General features: G+C 58.3%; 3 protein-coding genes across 13 annotated transcripts in view; 2 read left to right on the forward strand and 1 right to left on the reverse strand.

Moving 5' to 3' along the window:
• Positions 1-338: 338 nt before the first annotated feature.
• DUS3L (dihydrouridine synthase 3 like) lies at positions 339-5,311 on the forward strand. 2 transcript variants are annotated; one of them, XR_001307011.3, is made up of 13 exons: positions 339-467; positions 1,214-1,502; positions 1,724-2,233; positions 2,608-2,649; positions 2,801-2,953; positions 3,181-3,297; positions 3,463-3,528; positions 3,610-3,720; positions 3,878-4,081; positions 4,254-4,329; positions 4,638-4,826; positions 4,903-5,031; positions 5,147-5,311. XR_001307011.3 is itself a non-coding variant. In XM_003123092.5 (13 exons), the coding sequence occupies exons 1-13, from the start codon at positions 361-363 to the stop codon at positions 5,217-5,219; spliced, it is 1,959 nt and encodes a 652-aa protein (XP_003123140.1). In that variant the 5' UTR covers positions 339-360; the 3' UTR covers positions 5,220-5,311. The 2 variants fall into 2 exon arrangements, 1 of the variants encoding a protein (XP_003123140.1); XM_003123092.5 differs by having other exon boundaries at positions 3,985-4,081.
• On the forward strand, positions 5,230-7,615 carry PRR22 (proline rich 22). Of its 2 annotated transcripts, none has more exons than XM_003123091.5 (3): positions 5,230-5,938; positions 6,028-6,090; positions 6,504-7,615. In XM_003123091.5, the coding sequence occupies exons 1-3, from the start codon at positions 5,809-5,811 to the stop codon at positions 7,595-7,597; spliced, it is 1,287 nt and encodes a 428-aa protein (XP_003123139.1). In that variant the 5' UTR covers positions 5,230-5,808; the 3' UTR covers positions 7,598-7,615. The 2 variants fall into 2 exon arrangements, with proteins under 2 accessions (XP_003123139.1, XP_084869324.1); XM_085013198.1 differs by having other exon boundaries at positions 5,476-5,938; positions 6,028-6,093; positions 6,423-7,615.
• Positions 7,616-10,098: 2,483 nt separating this feature from the next.
• CATSPERD (cation channel sperm associated auxiliary subunit delta) overlaps positions 10,099-17,538 on the reverse strand; it is a 58,703-nt gene continuing 51,263 nt past the window's right edge. For all 9 annotated transcript variants that reach the window (XM_085013164.1, XM_085013167.1, XM_085013162.1 and 6 more), the window contains 3 exons: positions 14,668-14,851; positions 11,995-12,152; positions 10,099-10,792 (listed from right to left, as the gene is read on the reverse strand). In XM_085013164.1, the coding sequence (XP_084869290.1) occupies positions 10,555-10,792; positions 11,995-12,152; positions 14,668-14,851 (580 nt within the window). In that variant the 3' untranslated portion in view covers positions 10,099-10,554. The remainder of the gene's footprint in view (positions 10,793-11,994; positions 12,153-14,667; positions 14,852-17,538) is intronic.

The following is a 17,538-nucleotide window of genomic DNA, read 5'->3' on the forward strand; positions in this document are numbered from 1 at the left end:
CCTAGCCTGGGAACTTCCATATGCCGCGAGTGAGGCTCTAAAAAGACACACACACACACAAAATTGAAAATAAAAAATTTTAAACCCCATCAGGAAAACAACTCTTCCTTGGGCCGATTGTGGCCCGGAGGAGGCCAGTTTGAGCGAACCAAAAGGATCATTTAACATTTCCCTTTCCCACAAGAGGATCAGAGGTTTGTACAAGAATCTGAGGCCCCACCCCCACGCAGGCTCCGCCCCATGACACGTACAATGGCGTCATTTGGAGCGACGCGGGCAAGAGCACTTCCCCGGCACAACCAGGGGAGACACACGGGCGACCCGGAAGGCGACACTCCAAAGCGGGGGTGAAGGGGACCGATGGCGGAGGGAGCGGCGGAGGCCCCAGCAGAGAGTGGTGGTGGTGGTGGTGGTGGCAACCCCGGAGCCGGCGAGCCAGAACGAGGGGTGACGCCCATTAAATCTCAGTGAGTCTCTGGGGCGGGGGGAGTATCTCAGGGCCTTCCCGGCATCCGTAAGTGGGGCCCGAACCGTGCATGCTGGGAGGTGGGGCCGCAGCCCAGGGCGGGAAGCTCGCATGCTCTTCTCTCTTTCTTTTCTGCTCTCCTTTCTTTTCTACTCTCAGGGCCGGAGAGCACCTGAGATCGCGCACGTTGGGAACTGTCACATGCTCGAAGGACAGCACGGTGCATGCTGGGGTGGGCGGGCTTTGATGCCAAGGCCAGCATGCATGCTGGGGACTGTAGTCTCAGCATTTGGCGGGAATAGCGCATGTGCACCCCTAGCCAGCCGCAGATAGAATCTGGGATTGAATCTGAAGCAAGTGCTGGGAGGCGGGGAGGCGGGGAGGGGGCGTGCTGGGGGTTGTAAGGCTGAAGGGCGTGCTGGGAAATGTGGCGGGCTGCGGCCTGGTTGCAAGACACTCTGGGACTTGTAGTTTCTTTTATCCTAACGTGGCCAGGGGTGTTCACATCTGATGCCTATACTTCAGCTCATCAGTGTGGGCTCTGGGGACCCAGGAACAAAATAGGTACTCCTTGTGGCCCTGAGGTGCTCCCAGGTTGGCAGCTGACTGATTCTAAGTGAGCACCCCATCAGCAGAAGCATGTAAGCAGGGGCAGGTGTTTTCAGCCTCTTTTCTCAGCGTTCATTGACTCTGAGCTCAGAGGGACTTCTTCCCTAACTCCTGTTTCCCCCGCCTATCTGTTGGCAGATACCTCACCACCAAGGAGCAATTCCACGAATTCTTGGAAGCCAAAGGACGGGAGGAGCCCAGCCAGGAAACCAAGGCAGGGGACCCTGATGACAATGACCTGGTTGAGCCTGAGGCCAAGCGTATCCGACTGGAGGATGGGCAGACAAAGGACGGGCAGACAGAGGAGGCAGCCGAGCAGAGGGAGGAGCCGCAGGTTCAGAAGAGGGCCCGGGGCCAGAACAAGAGCCGGCCTCATGTGAAGCCCACCCACTATGACAAGAACAGGCTCTGTCCCTCCCTGATCCAGGTGAGTGTCATTGTCACCAGAAAGTTTTAGGGGACTTGAGTGTGTGCCTCTCTGTCCTTCATTCAATCCTCATGACTTTGTGATATAAGAATCGTTATCATTCCCATCTGCCCATGAAGAAACTGAGGACACCCTGCCAGGAGGAGAGGGACCTGCATTTCAATCCCTGGTTGCCTGACTGTCTCCCTGTCTTCCCTCATTGCCGGCTTGTTTCCCTGCAGGAATCAGCCTCTAAATGTTTCTATGGTGACCGCTGCCGCTTCCTGCATGATGTGAGCCTCTACCTGGAGACCAAGCCGGCTGACCTGGGACCCCGCTGTGTGCTCTTTGAGACCTTCGGCAGGTGCCCTTATGGCGTGACCTGCCGCTTTGCTGGGGCGCATCTGGGGCCCGAGGGCCAGAATCTGGTGCAGGAGGGGTTGGTCCAGGCCCCAAACATCCGCAACGGCCTGGACAAGGCCCTGCAGCAGCAACTGCGAAAGCGCAAGGTCTGCTTCGAGCGTTCGGAGCAGGCCCTGCGCCAACTAAGCAAGGGCCGGCTGCCAGGCCCTACCCCCACCGCTGCTGAGCCTGAGGTCACAGAGGCTGATGGTGCCCCAGAGCAAGATGGCTGTGATGCCCAACAGGCCTCCCATGGGCCACAACAGGCCCCTCCCAGTGGCCCTTTAAGGACATGCGGGCCCCTGACAGATGAGGATGTAGTCAGGTTGCGGCCCTGTGAGAAGCGGCGGGTATGTGTCACGGGTTCCCCGCTGAGGACATGGGCAGTGTTGGGGACAGACAGAGCTGGACACTCACTCCGAACTCTCGAGGGTCAGGGCTGTGGCAGAGGGGAGCAGTGGGAAAGGCTTCCTGGAGGAGAGGACATTGGGGCTAGTGTCATGATGGTTGGGTAGAAGCTCTCCAGTGGAGAACGTGGAGAAAAGAACATTCTTCATGGAGGGATTTGTTGGCTTGTGTGGAGGCCTGGGGGTGAAAGCGATCCCGGCTGGTCGCGGTAGGGCAAAGCATGTGGGGCAGAGGCTGTGGGGAGGCTTGAGGTTTGAGAGGCCTTGAAAGCCAGGTCGGAGGGGGGATCTTCACCGTGTGTTTTCCTTCCCTCCAGCTGGACATCAGTGGGAAATTGTACCTGGCCCCCCTCACCACGGTAGGACCCACATGGGGCTGGGCCGGCTGCTGGCAGCACGGTCACTCCAGCAGTACCTCCCCCGCCTTATGGGTCTTAGGGTTTGGACGGGTGTCCGGGGGTCCCTGCCTGCCATGCCCTCACACATGCCCCTGTCCCCCTCTGTCCCCAGTGCGGGAACCTACCCTTTCGGCGGATCTGTAAGCGCTTTGGGGCTGATGTGACTTGCGGGGAGATGGCCGTGTGCACCAACCTGCTGCAGGGCCAGACGTCCGAGTGGGCCCTGCTCAAACGCCACCCCTGTGAGGACGTCTTTGGTGTCCAGGTCTGTGCTGCCCTGAGGGAGGGTGGAGGGGAATCTCAGCTGCCAAACTTCAAGGCAGGGTTCGGGGTCCGGCTCTCCATGTCTCCTCCCAGACCCCTTGCCTCAGCCACGGGCGGGGTGCCAGCCTGATGCACTTCCAGGGCTGATGGCTTTGGCACGGGGCTAGGAAGAGCCGGCCCCTCACCCTCTGCCCTGTCCCCCTGTTCCCCCTCCCCATGCACACACAGCTTGAGGGCGCCTTCCCCGACACCATGACCAAGTGTGCAGAGCTGCTGAACCGCACCATCGAGGTGGATTTCGTGGACATCAACGTCGGCTGCCCCATCGATCTCGTATACAAGAAGGTACCCGCTTGGCCCCAGAGCCCCGGGGAGGGCAGAGTGTGGGTGGGCAGAGTCCCTGGGGGCCTCTGGGCCTCGGGTTCCCCATCTGGACAGTGAGGGCAGCAGGGGGCATCTGGCCCAGCCTGGGTCCTGCCTTCTGGAGCTCCAGCAGCCCATCTCTCACAGGGCGGGGGCTGTGCCCTCATGAACCGCTCGGCTAAGTTCCAGCAGATCGTCCGAGGCATGAACCAGGTACAGTCGGAGACACCACCTCACTCCCACACCTTCCCCTTTCCCGATCCCCAGCCCTGCCGACCACTCCCGTCCCCACAGGTGCTGGACGTGCCCCTGACCGTGAAGATCCGCACAGGCGTCCAGGAGCGTGTGAATCTGGCCCACCGGCTGCTGCCTGAGCTGCGGGACTGGGGGGCAGCTCTAGTCACGGTGGGTCTCGGGGCGCAGTGGGCATCGGGACCCCTGAGACTCATCACTTTCTAACTCTCTCTCCTTTCCCACTGTTCCCACCTGTTCTCTGGCTCTCCCTCCATCTCTGTCTCCATCTGTCTCTCTCTCTCTGTCTCTCTCTGTCTCTCTCTCTCAGCCCGTCTCTCCCGGTCTCTCTGGATCTCTTTCTCTCTGTCTCTGTCTGATCCTCCACCTTCCCGAACCCTTCCTCCCTCCCTCCCCATGCGGCTGCCTCTTCTCCAGCTCCATGGCCGCTCTCGGGAGCAGCGCTACACCAAGCTGGCCGACTGGCAGTACATCGAGCAGTGCGTGACAGCAGCCAGCCCCATGCCCCTCTTCGGTGGGTTCCCTGCCTTTCAGCTCAGACCTCCCCTCCCGCACTGCCACCAAAGGCCACACACCTGGGGCCTACTCCCTGCCCTGATGGGGGTTGCTGGGCCGGCAAGGACTCCCCAAAACCCCCCATTCCTGCCTGCATGCAGCTCTCTGAGGCCCTGGCCTCTGTCCCTCAGGAAACGGGGACATCTTGTCTTATGAGGATGCCAACCGAGCCATGAAGACCGGTGTCGCTGGGATCATGATTGCCCGGTAAATGCCCAGGGCTGGGGGGTGCTACAGAGCACCAGCCAGACCCACCCCTGAGCACCCGCCTGCCTCCCCCGCAGCTCTGTCAGTCCCCAGTGAGTGGCTCTGCCTGGTGGGGCAAGGGGATGTTGGAGGTGGCAGCCGGTGGGGAGGGAAAGGACTGGAAACTTCTGCCATCGCAGGCTCAGAGTTGTGGGTTGGAATTCTCGGACTTAGAAGGTTGCATTAGCGTGGCCAGGAAGTTTGGGACCATAGGTCTGGGGGGCTGAGGGTCCGGCCACCGGCCTGCTGACTGCTTGCCCGGCCCCCAGCGGTGCCCTGCTGAAGCCGTGGCTCTTCACGGAGATCAAGGAGCAGCGACACTGGGACATCTCGTCCTCTGAGCGCCTGGACATCCTGAGGGACTTCACACACTACGGCCTCGAGCACTGGGGCTCAGACACGCAGGGTGTGGAGAAGACGCGCCGCTTCCTGCTCGAGTGGCTCTCCTTCCTGTGCAGGTGGGATGGGACAGGGGGCGGGGGTGGGTATCCTGTGGAGGCCTGGCCCAACCCTGGCCCCCCCGCCGCCCCACAGGTATGTGCCCGTGGGCCTGCTGGAGCGGCTCCCACAGAGAATCAATGAGCGGCCGCCCTACTACATGGGCCGCGACTACCTGGAGACGCTCATGGCCAGCCAGAAGGCAGCCGACTGGATCCGCATCAGGTGCCCGGGGGCCCAGGCACCGGGGTGGGAGCCGAGAGGAGCTGGTTGGTGGATGGGGAGCTGGGCCGGGGGCACCCTTGCCCTGGCTTGACCCTGCCCCCTGTCCTCCTCACAGTGAGATGCTGCTGGGACCCGTGCCACCCACCTTCGTTTTCCTGCCCAAGCACAAGGCTAATGCCTACAAGTAGCCACGGGGGCGGGAGGGGGCGCCTGACCGCCCAGTGGCTCCCCCCCGACCTTCCTGGCACCTGAGAAGACAATAAATTTTATTCTCGTAAAACCCAGGCCTTTCTGTGACCCTGAGGCTGCCCTTCTGCTCCCTGTCCTTTTAGCTCCCTTCCTCCTTCTTTAGCCGTCTACCCGTGCTGGCTGCTGCCGGTGCCCAGGAGACCTTGGCCACAAGGAAGCCACAGGGCTTCTGAGAGGAGAGCTTGGCCTGTGAGGGTGTGGATCTGGGTGGGTTGCCTGGAGGAAGGGGCCTCGGACCTGTCGGGCAGGCATTGCTGGCAGTGGCGGAAGGCTGGTGACTGGGCCCAGGGTCCACCCTGCCCTTTGTGACGCCCGTCTCTGGCTGCCTTGGTTTCCCTGTCTGTTCCTGCCCACCCACCCCCCATACCCGGAACCCTGACCAGTGGGCAGTGTGCAGCCTGGAACCTGCTGCCCCGAGTAACCGGGCAAACAGAACCTTGCAGGACTCTGAGCCCATTCTCCGGGTGGGCTGCCTTTGCTCCCACCTGCTGCCTTCCTGGCCTGCCCAGGCCAGGCTCCCACCTCTCCATGCAGCATCACAAACCCTTCTACACACCTGCAGCTCCCCAAAGAGGCTTCAGTCCCCAAGGCTTGGACGGCACTGAGGGGGCGGGCAGCCAGCCTGGTCCCACCTGCACGGAGCCTCTTCCCACTATGGGTATGGGGAGGTGGGATCCAATGGGGTGGGGACCAGGGCTCTGCCCACCAGCCACAGGACCCCACCCACCTGTCTGTTTTTGTCCACAGGTTCCTCCAACCTGTATCACCCCTCAAACCCGGAGAAAGAGGTGTTTCCGGCCCCTCCAGCAGGTACCAACCTTGATGTCCAGGGAGTGGGCAGGTCTGTCTTGCCCCCACCCATGTTTCTAGGTGGCTCCCCCTTCCGAAGGCAGGACCTGTGTCTTATTTCCCAACGGGGCCCCTGGACTGAGGCCTGTGTTCCCTCTTCCCCTAGATGGGGCTCTGCAGACAGGGACTATGTCCCTTGTCCTCCCAAAGCCAGGCCTGTTTCCCCAGCCCCCAGTCAGGCCTGCAAATCGAAGCCCAGGGCCCCTGGCCCCTAGACAGGTCCCCAGAGGCAAAGGCTATGTCCCTGTCCAGGTGGGCCCCAAAGTTGGTCCGTGTGCTCTGTCTGCCATGTGTGCCCCAGGGTTTGGGCCCCCCAGCCCCCCCACGGCAGGTCCCAGGACTGCTTCTCTCAGGGCCGCCCTCCCCGGCCACAGGTTTCCAGATGGCGCCCTGCGGGTGCTTCTTTGACCCCCGCATCTACCGAATCGAGTGGGCCGCCACCGACTTCGGCCAGTCGTCTTTGTACAAGCTGGCGACAGTAGGCGGCGGGGGGCCTGCTGGGGGCCCCGCCTCGCCCAGCACCTACCTCCTGGAGCCCCAGCACTACCTCAAGGCCCCAGGGCCGCCTCCGCTGCCCCCGCCCTACCCCCACTACCAGCCGCTGCTGCCAGGGGGCCCCCAGTACCTCCTGCCTTATTTCCCAGAGGGGCCTGGGCCTGAGGCCCTGGGCTTCGTGGGGGATGGGGGACCCCCCACCTTCGTGGAGCTGCCTCCTCCCTTGATCAAGGAAGGCCTGGCACCCCCACTGCCCCCCAAGGAGAGCAAACTGCCCCCACTGCTCATCACGCTGCCCGCCGAGGCCCCGCTGCCCGCTGGCCCCTACAGCCACCTCAAGGGCCGCCTGAGCCAGCTGCAGGGGCCCAGCGAGCCCCCCGCCTTCCCCATCAAGGAGCCGCCACCCAGCCCGCTGCTGTACCCACCAGGCCCCGCTGAGCCCAGGGCGCCCGAAGCTGAGGCGGCCCCGCTGGGGGTGGGTGAGGCCAGGACCTCCGAGGCGACCAAGGCCTTCACCCTGCCTGAGAAGGTGCTGCTTGAGGATGCCATGAAGCTCTTTGACTGCCTCCCGGGTGGTGCCGAGCCGGATGGGGCCCCTCACAAGGCCCCCGGGCCCACCCTGCCTGACAGCGGGGGCGGTGGGGACGACTCCTCCGGTGACATCCGCTCGCTACACCTGCCCGACGAGTTGCTGTCCTTCGACTACAGTGTACCCGAGATCCTGGACACTGTGTCCAACGTGGACTATTTTTTCAACTTCAAGGCGCTGGACGAGGAGCCACCACCGCAACCAGGCCCCCCGGCTGCCACCGCCGCGGCCCCCGCACTGCGAGCTGAGCCCCCTGGCAAGAGAAAGGCCGGCACCTCGACCTCCAAGAAGGGGAGGCAGGGTGGCAAGGGCAGGCAGGCTGCTGGCCTGGCCAGCGTTGCCCCCTCAGGGCCCAGGCAGGACCTGGAAGCCGCGCCCCATTAAAGGAGATTTGATCTCTCAGCTCAGCGTCCACGTGGTGGCATCGGATGTGGGGGCCTGGGCTGGGGCCCGACCTGGAGGGCTCTCCCTTTGCTCACTCCATTGTCCAGTGGGCCTGAGCCATGTGGTGAGGCCCTGCCTGACCGCAGTGCCTCCTGGGTGTCAGGCTTCCTGAGCGGAGTGGATTTGGGATTCTAAATCCCTGGTCTCCTAGCCCTAGAAAATCCCAAGTCAACCAGCAGGACTCAGGGGGTGGGCTTCTTAGTGGTGGAGAGACACCTTCCAGACTCCTGCAGTGTCAGGATTTCACCTCCGTGTTTGATGAGGAAGCCAAGGCTGCCCAGAGATGTGCAGGAACTTGCCTGGAGACACACAGCAAGCAGGGTGGGGCCTGGGAAGTGGCCTGCACATCCCCCCCATCCCCCTGAAGCCAGGACCTGACCAGTGGAGGGACGGGGGAGGCCTTTCAGCAGCGTGCAGCTGTCTGGGCTTCAGCCCAGCGGGCAGGAGTGGGTGTCACCAATGGTGAATGGAAAGGTCCCCACTGGTGGAAGCCCTGGGAGGGTGGAGGCAGGTGTTGGGTGGGGATGGAGGCACCTAATGGTCTGAGGGAGGGGGCTGGACAGGGATGCAGCAGAGGATACCTGATGGTTGCTCAGGTGTCCCAGGACAGGTGTGCAGAGTGCAGCTGCAGCCCAGGTAAGGGCCGAGGCTTGGCCCTGGGTGCTGCATCCCCCCACTGGGCCCTGCCACACGTGGGCCCAAAGTTTGGGTGTTTCACTGCTTACACCTGTTCCCTATGGCCTGGCTCCACCCCCTGCGGTCCTTGGAGCTCCCTCCTCCCATGTCCCAGGCTCCCCTCTGCCTTTCCCTTCAGGAGAAGACATTTCAGGGGAGGGGCAGCTGTTGGCTGTACCCTCCCCTGAAATGCTCCAGGGGACCCTGAGGGAAGTGACTTGGTTTCCTGGTGGCATATAAGGAGGTAAAGAGAGATGGAGCAGTCTCTGGAGTGGGTGGGCCTGCCTGCTCCCCTCCCTGCAGGAGGAAGGGCCCTCCCCAGCCCAGGCCCTGGGGCCTTCACAGTTGGGCTCTGCTGGGCAGGCCCAGGGGCTTCATTAGAACCCAGGACATGGCTGAGTGTGTGTGTTGGGGGGGTCCTGTGTGTCAGCACCACACCTGGAATCTGTGGGGCTTGTCCCCCTGAACCCTTCTGCAAGAGCAGAAGCAGCCGGTCCGGACTGTACTGGCGTCGTCGTCCACACTTACCCGCCCGGCTCTGTTCAGAATGTGGACACAGCCCAGAGAAGCCCGAGCTCGCCTCCCTCGCTTCTCTCCGAGCCCTTGCTCCCTGCAGCTGCATTACGGGTATTTTTGAGACTAAAATTAAGTGCCTCCAACCAAGAGGAGGCCCTGGCAAATGAGGAGGCTGCAAGACAATGGGTTCAGTAAGATGAACGCAGACTGAGGGTTGAGAAGCTAGTGTTACCTGACCTGTCTGCTCCGAGAGGCCTGGAGGGTGGGTGGGTGGCTCAGCCTCTGGGTTTGGGGGTGGGGGGAGCCAGGTAGCCGGCCACTGCGCTGGATGTGGATGGTGGTTTTCGGCAGCCGGGCATTGAAATGACTGTGAGATGTGTCCTTTTAACCGAAAAGCGATCAGGAAAGTTGTGGGACCACCCAAGTTTTCACTAGAGTGAGAGGGCTGTCCCAGGCCACCTGGATCTGAATGAAGTGTGGGTGAGGGGAGCCTATTGGATGGATGGATAGAGTGGTAGAACACACACAGACACACACACACGTGTATGTCATGGATATACATGTACAGACCTGTATATGGATTCACACGTGTATGTTCACATCTCTGCATACACATGTGTACACCAAATAGGCAATGTGTTATCTGTATGTGTGTATGTGTACATGCATGTGTATGTGTACATGCATTATATGTTTATGCATTATATGCATAAACATATAATGTCATAGTGTATGTGCACACATATGCATGTGACACACACAATCACCTATGCATATACGCACACATACATGTGTTTCATGTTGACATGTAGACATAGCATGTATGCACACTATCCGTGCATAGGCAGCACGCATATGCATGTATTCACATACCCACATTGTATGCACACACATGCAGATTATCTACATGTGTGTGTATTGCACACCTGTATATGACTCCATATGTGTACATGTGTGCACACTGTAGTTATGTGTGCATGTTATCTTTGCATACATGTACGCATGTATGCATGCACAGCTATACACGTGTACATATAACACATACAGTTAAAATATGTATGGAGTTCCCACGGTGGTTCAATGGGATTGGCGCCATCTTGGAAGCTGTAGGACCCAGGTTCGATCCCTGGCCCAGCACAGTGCGTTAAGGATCCAGCGTTGCCACAGTGGCGGCTTCAGTTGCAACTGCAGCTCGGATCCTGGCCCAGGAACTCTATATGCCATGTGGCAGCCAAAAAAGAAAAAAAAAATGCACCAGCCTTCCACATTTTATTCATGGACATCCCAAAACATGCAGATACGCATTTGTTTGTATATACATCAGGGTTTCTTGGGACAGAAATGGAAACCCAGGTCTCATGTCTTCTACAGCCCCTCCCCTCTCTTCCCTTGGGTCTCATCCTTCCTGACAGAACACATCACCCTGTCTAATGCGTCCCAGAGGCTCCACTGATTATTCCACCACCAGCCTGTGCTTATCTCACCAAGCTCCTGTTGAGTGGTACTTGGGCTGCCCACCTTCTCCCCGTTACAACCCGTGTAGGTGCTGGAGTTCGAGGGGATGCTGATGCCAGGATGTCAGGGGAGGCAGGTGGATGGAGAAAAACTCAGAACACAAGTGAGACACACTGCCACCAGGTTTTTTACCCAACGCTTTAAGACGTCTCTGCCCCACCCCGCCCTGCACCCCCCCACCCTGTGTGTGCTCAGCACCTGCCCTGGAAACATGCACAAAACTTCCTGCATCTCCTGTACAGATGGACCCAGAAGTCCTTGAGCCTGAGGCCCTGCTCGGTGTGCAGCTGCTTGGGGATCATGTAGGCCAGCCACACGGACAGCAGGGTGGCCACCGTGAGCAGGACGATGGTGAGCTCCGCCGGGATGATGGACAGCGGGAAGGCGCCATAGACGTAGACACTGAAGGTGGCCTCCAGGTGACAGTAGCTGCGAGAGGCAGGTGGGGAGAGAGGCCGTGGGATACTGCCTCCAGGGATCCCCCTTCACCCCAGCAAACATATTCAAACTTGGGTAGGAGAACTGGGCCTGGGGTGGTGACTTGGGACACAGAGGTCCATTTCTAGCCACTTAAGTCCTGTCCCTTTGGCATCTGCCCTCCTCTCTGTGTTTCGGCAGAGGTCATACTTTTCCCCAGGACCCCTGTGGCCAACTTCCTCCGTGGACAAGGGGTCCACCCTCCAGATCCAGGCTCAGTCTAGGGGGCTCAGCAGTGGCCAGAAGATCCCTCGTCACTTAGTGGACACCGAGTAGGCCACAGGCGCCCCTGTGGGGGAAGCAAGCAGGTGGGGGTAGTAGCATGATGGGGGGAGGGGTGCCAAGTATGGGGACCCCGGTGGGGGGAAGGCTGGGGGCTCTGTTGGAGGCAGGGAGGGGAGGGGAGTCTTGCAGGCAGTCTCAACCCCAGGCATTCCAGCCGTGGTGTCCCAGAGTTGCTCCAGGGTCTGGGGTCTCTACAGAAGGCAAGGTCTACTTGCACTCTTGGGGGTGGTCTTTGTGTCTGTCTGGGGGGGTACATGATGGGGGAAAGGATGCTGCCTACATTCCCTCTCCCAGCGGGAGATGTTGATGATCTAGAACCAGCACAAGCGAGAGATAATATTAACATCCAGCTCTTGGGGCGGGGTTGGGTGTGTGGGAGCCCAGGCCTGTAAATGTGGCTTAGGTTGCATGGTGTAAACACTCCGCCTGAGGCTCATTTCAAGCCACTGGTGGGATGTCAGCAGGCTTGCAAAATCCCTGGCTATCTAATGCTGGCTTGGGAGCCAGTCTGTACCAGTATCTGCGCCCCACCTGTTACACAGTGCACGAGGGTGACTCTGGTCCCTGACAGCAGGGAGGGGTTCATCCCCCAGCACCCAGCATGGATTCTGAATAAGGATTTATTTAGCGAGTGGACATGTCATCAAGAACTTAAAATATCTGGAGCTCCTGTTGTGGCTCAGTGGGTTAAGAACTGGACTAACATCCATGAGGATGTGGGTTTGATCCCTGGCCCCAATCAGTGGCTTTATACAGGACCTGCCAAGGGGAGGGTGCAAAGTGGGGCCCCTGCACGTGTGAGGCCTGCCCCAGGAGAGCCAGCTGTTCCCGCAGGGGACCCCGGCACAGGGCCACGCACCCCCACTCACCTGTAGTACGGATCCACGATGGAAATGAAGAAGATGTAGATGCCATTTCTCTGGTCAAAAATGACCTTGTTGTCTGTTGGGCCGCCCAAGATCTGATACGGGACTTTGGGCCACGTCAGGGGTGCTTCGTTGTCAGGGTCATGGCAGCTCACGTATGTCTGGGGAGGAGGACAGAGGTGTGCACGCGGGGGGTGGGGGTGCCGGGAAGGACTGTGCCAGCCCACAGATGCACCCCACCGCGTGCACAGCCCCACCTCGCACCACCGCCCGTCAGCACCCATGGGTGTGAGTCCAGGGCCAAGTGCCTGTGGGCAGGCCAGCTGACTAGTGGTTTTCTGGAACCCTCCTTCTGCACCCCTCCTCCCAGACCTGCCTAAGCCTCCAGGAGCCACAGGCATTAACAGCTCTGTTTACCAGAGTCTCTTGCAGCGCTGGTTCTGTGTGTGTATCAGATGCTGCCAATTGCGAATATTCTTGGCCACATCTGTGCTCCTGGCTCCTCACACTTGGGAGAGAGGACCCCAGCGACCCCATGGGGGTGGCCTTGGCCAGCACCCTGTGGAGCACAGGCACCGCTCGCCCGAGCCACGGATTTGTGAGCAAGGGTACCTCCCATGAGTGTGGGCATGGTTTGTTTTGTAGCTGTTGGGGCACAGAGAGAGCTGTCCATTGTACCACTTTTGAGGATGTTCCAATGTTCTCAGAATCAAGAAGCAAACACATGCAGCGTGTGGATGGCCACCTGGACGGGCGCTGTCTCTTGCCAGGCCCTGCTCTGGGGCCCCAGGAATGGAGTTAAGGCGGACACTTGACTTCAGCTGTGCCAGGCCCCCTGCCCTTCCTCTGATGCAGCCATAGCAACAGTAGTTCCTCTTGGTTGTCAAGGGCTTCCCAGGTGCCTGAGCCATGAGGGACCCCACAGAGCACCTGTCTCCTCCCATCCCCCAGCTCCGTCCTCCTGCTGCTCTGGTCCCTTGGCCTCCTTGGCAAACACATCTTTAAGTTACCACCCAAACACAGAAGGCTTCCAAGCCTACGCCAGCTCTGCCTTGTCCTCTGTCTCCTTACATTTCCCCGGCCACTGGGCTCCTCCGCTCAATGTCTCCTGGGAGCCTCTTCCTCTGACATTCACTGTCCTATTAGTTGTGCCCCCCCCCTTTTTCCTTTGTTTAGAGCAGCACCTGCAGCAAATGGAAGTTCCCAGGCTAGGGGTCGATCAGAGCTGTAGCTGCTGGCCTACACCACAGCCACAGCCACAGCAACGGATACTAGTCGGGTTCTTAACCTGCTGAGCCACAACTGGAGCTCCCTAGTTGTGCCCCTTCTATGCACTCAGTGTGTCCCCCACCTCTGTTCCTATGTTGAAGCCCCATCCCACAGTGGGATGGTATGTGGAGGGGGTGGTATTGGGGAGTGATAAGGTTTTGATGAGCTCCTGAGAGTAGGGCCCCTATAATGGGATTCTGTACCTTGTAAGAAGAGACACCAGGAGTTCCCTGGCGGCTCAGTGAATTAGAGCCTGCACTGTCACTGCAGTGGCTTTGGTTACTGCTGTGCAGTGGGTTCAATCCCTGGCCTGGGTACTTCCACTTGCCATGAGTACAGCCAAAAAAAAAAAAAAAAAAAAAAAAGAAGACACCAGAAAGTAGGGTCTTTTCTTTTTAGGGCTGCAATGTAATATGTGGAAGGCTAGGGGATGAATCTGAGCTGCAGCTGCCAGCCACAGCCACAGCCACAGCCATGCAGGATCTGAACCGTGTCTGTGACCTACACCACAGCTCATGGCAGCACCAGATCCTTAACCACTGAGCAAGGCCAGGGATCAAACCCTCATCCTCATCGATACTAGTCAGGTTTGTAATCGGCTGTGTTACAATGGGAACTCCTAAAACAGGGCCTTACACACCCACATTTATAGCAGAATGATTCACAGTAGTCCAAAGGTGGAAGCAACCCAGTGTCCATTGACAGATGATGGATAAACAAAATGTGGTCCAGACCCAATAGTGGACTATCACTCAGCCTTCCAATAGAAGGAAATCCTGACACACGGCTGCAGTGTGAATTTAATCAGCTCCTTAACTAATGAGCATTTGGGTGGTTCCAGAATTTTTACACATTATTGGCAATGCCCCATGAGCACCCTAGTGCCTACATTGCCGATGGTCTGGCGGTTCCCTTGGGAGAGAGTACAAAAGGGTGTGTGCACCTCACATTCCAAGGCTCCCAGGGGCCTGAGGTGGCCTGGTGTGCTCCACCCCAGCTATGGACCAAATGTCCATGTCCACTCCCTGTCCCGCATCCCTACGTTAAAACCTACCCCCCAAGGTGATGTATTAGGAGGTGGGGTCTTGGGGAGGTATTTAGGTCTTTGGGGTGGAGCCCCCCTGAATGGGATTAGTGCCCTTATAAAGGGACCCTGGAGAGCCCCATGGCTCCTTCTGCCCAGTGAGGACACAGAAGGGACCATTCATAAACCAGACACCAGATCTGCCGGTGTCTTGATCTTGGATTTCAGCCTCCAGAACCAAGAGACAGAACTGCTGCTGTCACAAGTCACCTGGTCTCTGGTGTTCTGTTACAGCAAACTGAAGGGACCCAGACAGCCCCCAGCACACACTGGGTGTGACCAGTTGTCACCTGCTTTAGGAATAACTGGAGGGCAAGCACTACCTCTCGGTCCCAGGCGAACAGCCCCTGGTCTCCGGCCATCTCGGCAATGCTGGTCCAGTTCTGTGGCTGCGAATTGCAGAGGGCCGTGTCAGCCGTCAGGGAGTAGGTGTATGTGAACAGCCCGTTCACCTCCAGCAGGACATACTCAGCCTCGACCACCTCCTGGAACGTGCCTTCCCGCCACCTGGGAACACATGCATACTCCCGTGGGTGAGGCTGTGAGCGGGTGGGGGGTGGCGGAGGTGGCTTGTGGGGCTGGGGGCCCTGCTGAGTTGTAGCACCAACAGGGGCTGGTGGGAGGCAGCAGGCAGGCCCCTCCTTCCCCCCAGGCTGACATTTCTGGGACAGGGATAGGCAGTGCCAGGTAAGGACAGAGGGCAGTGTCGGGGTCGGGGTGGGGGCACTGAGTATTTTTTGACATTGGCAAATCTTCCAAAGATACACATTTGGGCTGTGAGTTAGAGTTGTTCTAAATCCTTATTTATTTTTATTTTTAGGCCGCCCCTTGGCATATAGAATTCCTGAGCTAGGGATAGATCTGAACTGCCATTGAGACCTACACCAAAGCTGTGGCAATACTGGAGCCTTTAACCCACTGTGCTGGGCTGGGGATTGAACCTGCGTCCTGGCGCTGCAGAGATGCTGCCAATCCCATTTTGCCACAGTGGGAACCCCTAAATCCTTATTTTGGGGCACACAATCTGTTGTCTCCTGCCGGGTTGGTGCTCACACCCCTTCTCTGAGGGGACCCTTCCCTTGTTCCTCACCCTGGGCTGGCAGGCACCCCACCATGTGGCAGCAATTAGGGGTGGGCCCAGCCTGAGGCAGGAGATAGATGGGCCCCTGGGCTGAGAACAGCTGGGACGTGTCAGGCTGAGTAAACTGGGCCTTGCTTCTCTTTGACACATCAAGGAGAAAGTTAATGGCAGGAGCTGAGTTCTGCTGGAGTAAAAGATAAGGGAGTTGCCATTGTGGCTCAGTGGTAACGAACCCGCCTAGGATCTATGAGGATGTGGGTTTGATCCCTGGTCTCAATCAGTGGGTTAAGGATGCTAGTGGCGAAGCTCCGATTTGACCCCTAGCCTAGGAACTTCCATATGCCGCGCATGTAGCTCTAAAAAAAAGAAAAGCAAAAAAGATGCCCACATCAATCACTCTGGAGGTCAAGGAGACCTCCCCAATTACACATGCGCAGAAAGCCTCCTAGGGGTCAAAAAGGGAGCGGGGGTGCCAGGCCATAATAAGTCCTGATGCTGCCCCATAATCCTTTGCTTTGGAATCCATCTTGACCAAAAGGTGTGCAAGCAGGTGAGGGAGGGCCCTGGGTCTGATCACGTGTGAGCAATGAAACAAGATAATTGGCCAAAGGAAAACAAAGACCCAGAAGAACTGTCCTACGTAAGTGGTTTAAATCACCCCTCGGGCACACTTCTCATTCGGGGCAATGCCCACACCCTCATGCCTCCTTTGGGTGTATATTTCTGCTTTGCTTCTGCCTTAGATAAATAGACTGCTTCTCTGTGTGCTCTCCCACATGTGGTACTGTGTCTCTAACAATAAACTTTGCATCTGCTTTTATGCCTCCTTGAAACATTTTTGCTTTCAACAGGGGTGAGGGGAGCAAAAATCAGGGCAATTCTGCTTTTAGCCTCTAGCTGGTCTAGAGGCTAGGACTCCTGATTTTGACTCCGGCTACCCAGGTTCGATTCCTGAGCAGGAAGTGAAGATCTTGCTTCAAGCCATTGCTCACTGCTGTCTCTCCGCGATCAGACCCACAGACTCACCTGGGTGTGGGGCTGAGGCCACGTGGAGCTGAGACGGATGTTCTAATGAACCAAAATGTTTGCACGCGTGAGCAGCTCCTTCCATCTTTCAGTTGGTCAACAACTGTTTAGCCCAATGATCCACAGGGGGCCCTAAGGCTCAGCCACAGGCCTAGATGTGCTTATTTAAATTGATTTCCATCAGTAAAATGGAAAAGCCAGTTTCTCAGACACTGGCCTCATTTCTGGTGCTCTGTGGCCTCGCCTAGCTCTCTGCTGCTGGGTTGGGTGGCGCAGAGTTCTGGAACGTTTCCATCATGGTGGCAAGGTCTGCTGGGCAGTGCTGGTCTGGGGCTACAGTGTGGCCAAGCAGGAATGATTCCAGCCCCCTTGGGGTCCAGGTTGGGGTGGCCCTGCTGGATCAGCAGCCAGCCACGCGAATGTAGAAATTACACAGGGTGGGATCTGGGGGACTGGATGAAGGAAATCAGAATTCATGGAAGGAAGTGGAATGAGTGGCATGAACTGAAACGTGTCCCCCTTCTTTTTCCCTTTCCTGAATTATTATTATTTTTTTTCCTTTTTAGGGCTGCACCTGCAGCATAGGGAAGTTCCCAGGCTAGGGGTCCAATCAGAGCTGCAGCTGCCAGCCTACACCACAGCCACAGCAACACCAGATCCTTAACCCACTGAGTGGGATCAAGGCTCGAACCCGTGTCCTCATGGATACTAGTTGGGTTTGTTACCACTGAGCTACAACGGGAACTCCACTCTTGTCTGACTTTGATGCGGAAGCTACCATAGGCTTTTATTTACCAAATTCCTATTGAAGCCCTAACCCTGCAAAGCGACTGCACAGGAGGTGGGACCTTTAAGGAGGTAAGTGAAGTCCAGTGAGGTCATAAGGGTGGGCCCTGACCCCACAGGAAGAGGCCGACGCACTGCAGAGGATGCATCGAGAAGGCAGCCTCTACAGGCCCAGAAGACAGGCCTGGGGGTGGGCAGCAGCCTGGCCACACCTCCATCTTGGACTTGGGGCTTCCAGGACTGTGAGAAAACCAGCTCCTGCTGTTTAAGCCCCCGGGGTCCCTGGTGTTGGGTTAAGGCC

Source organism: Sus scrofa, chromosome 2, assembly GCF_054392235.1.
Source record: "Sus scrofa isolate SSC_HxYL_T2T_F1_AM1 chromosome 2, Sscrofa_HxYL_maternal_Yorkshire_Landrace_v2.0, whole genome shotgun sequence".
Classification (NCBI taxonomy): domain Eukaryota; kingdom Metazoa; phylum Chordata; class Mammalia; order Artiodactyla; family Suidae; genus Sus; species Sus scrofa.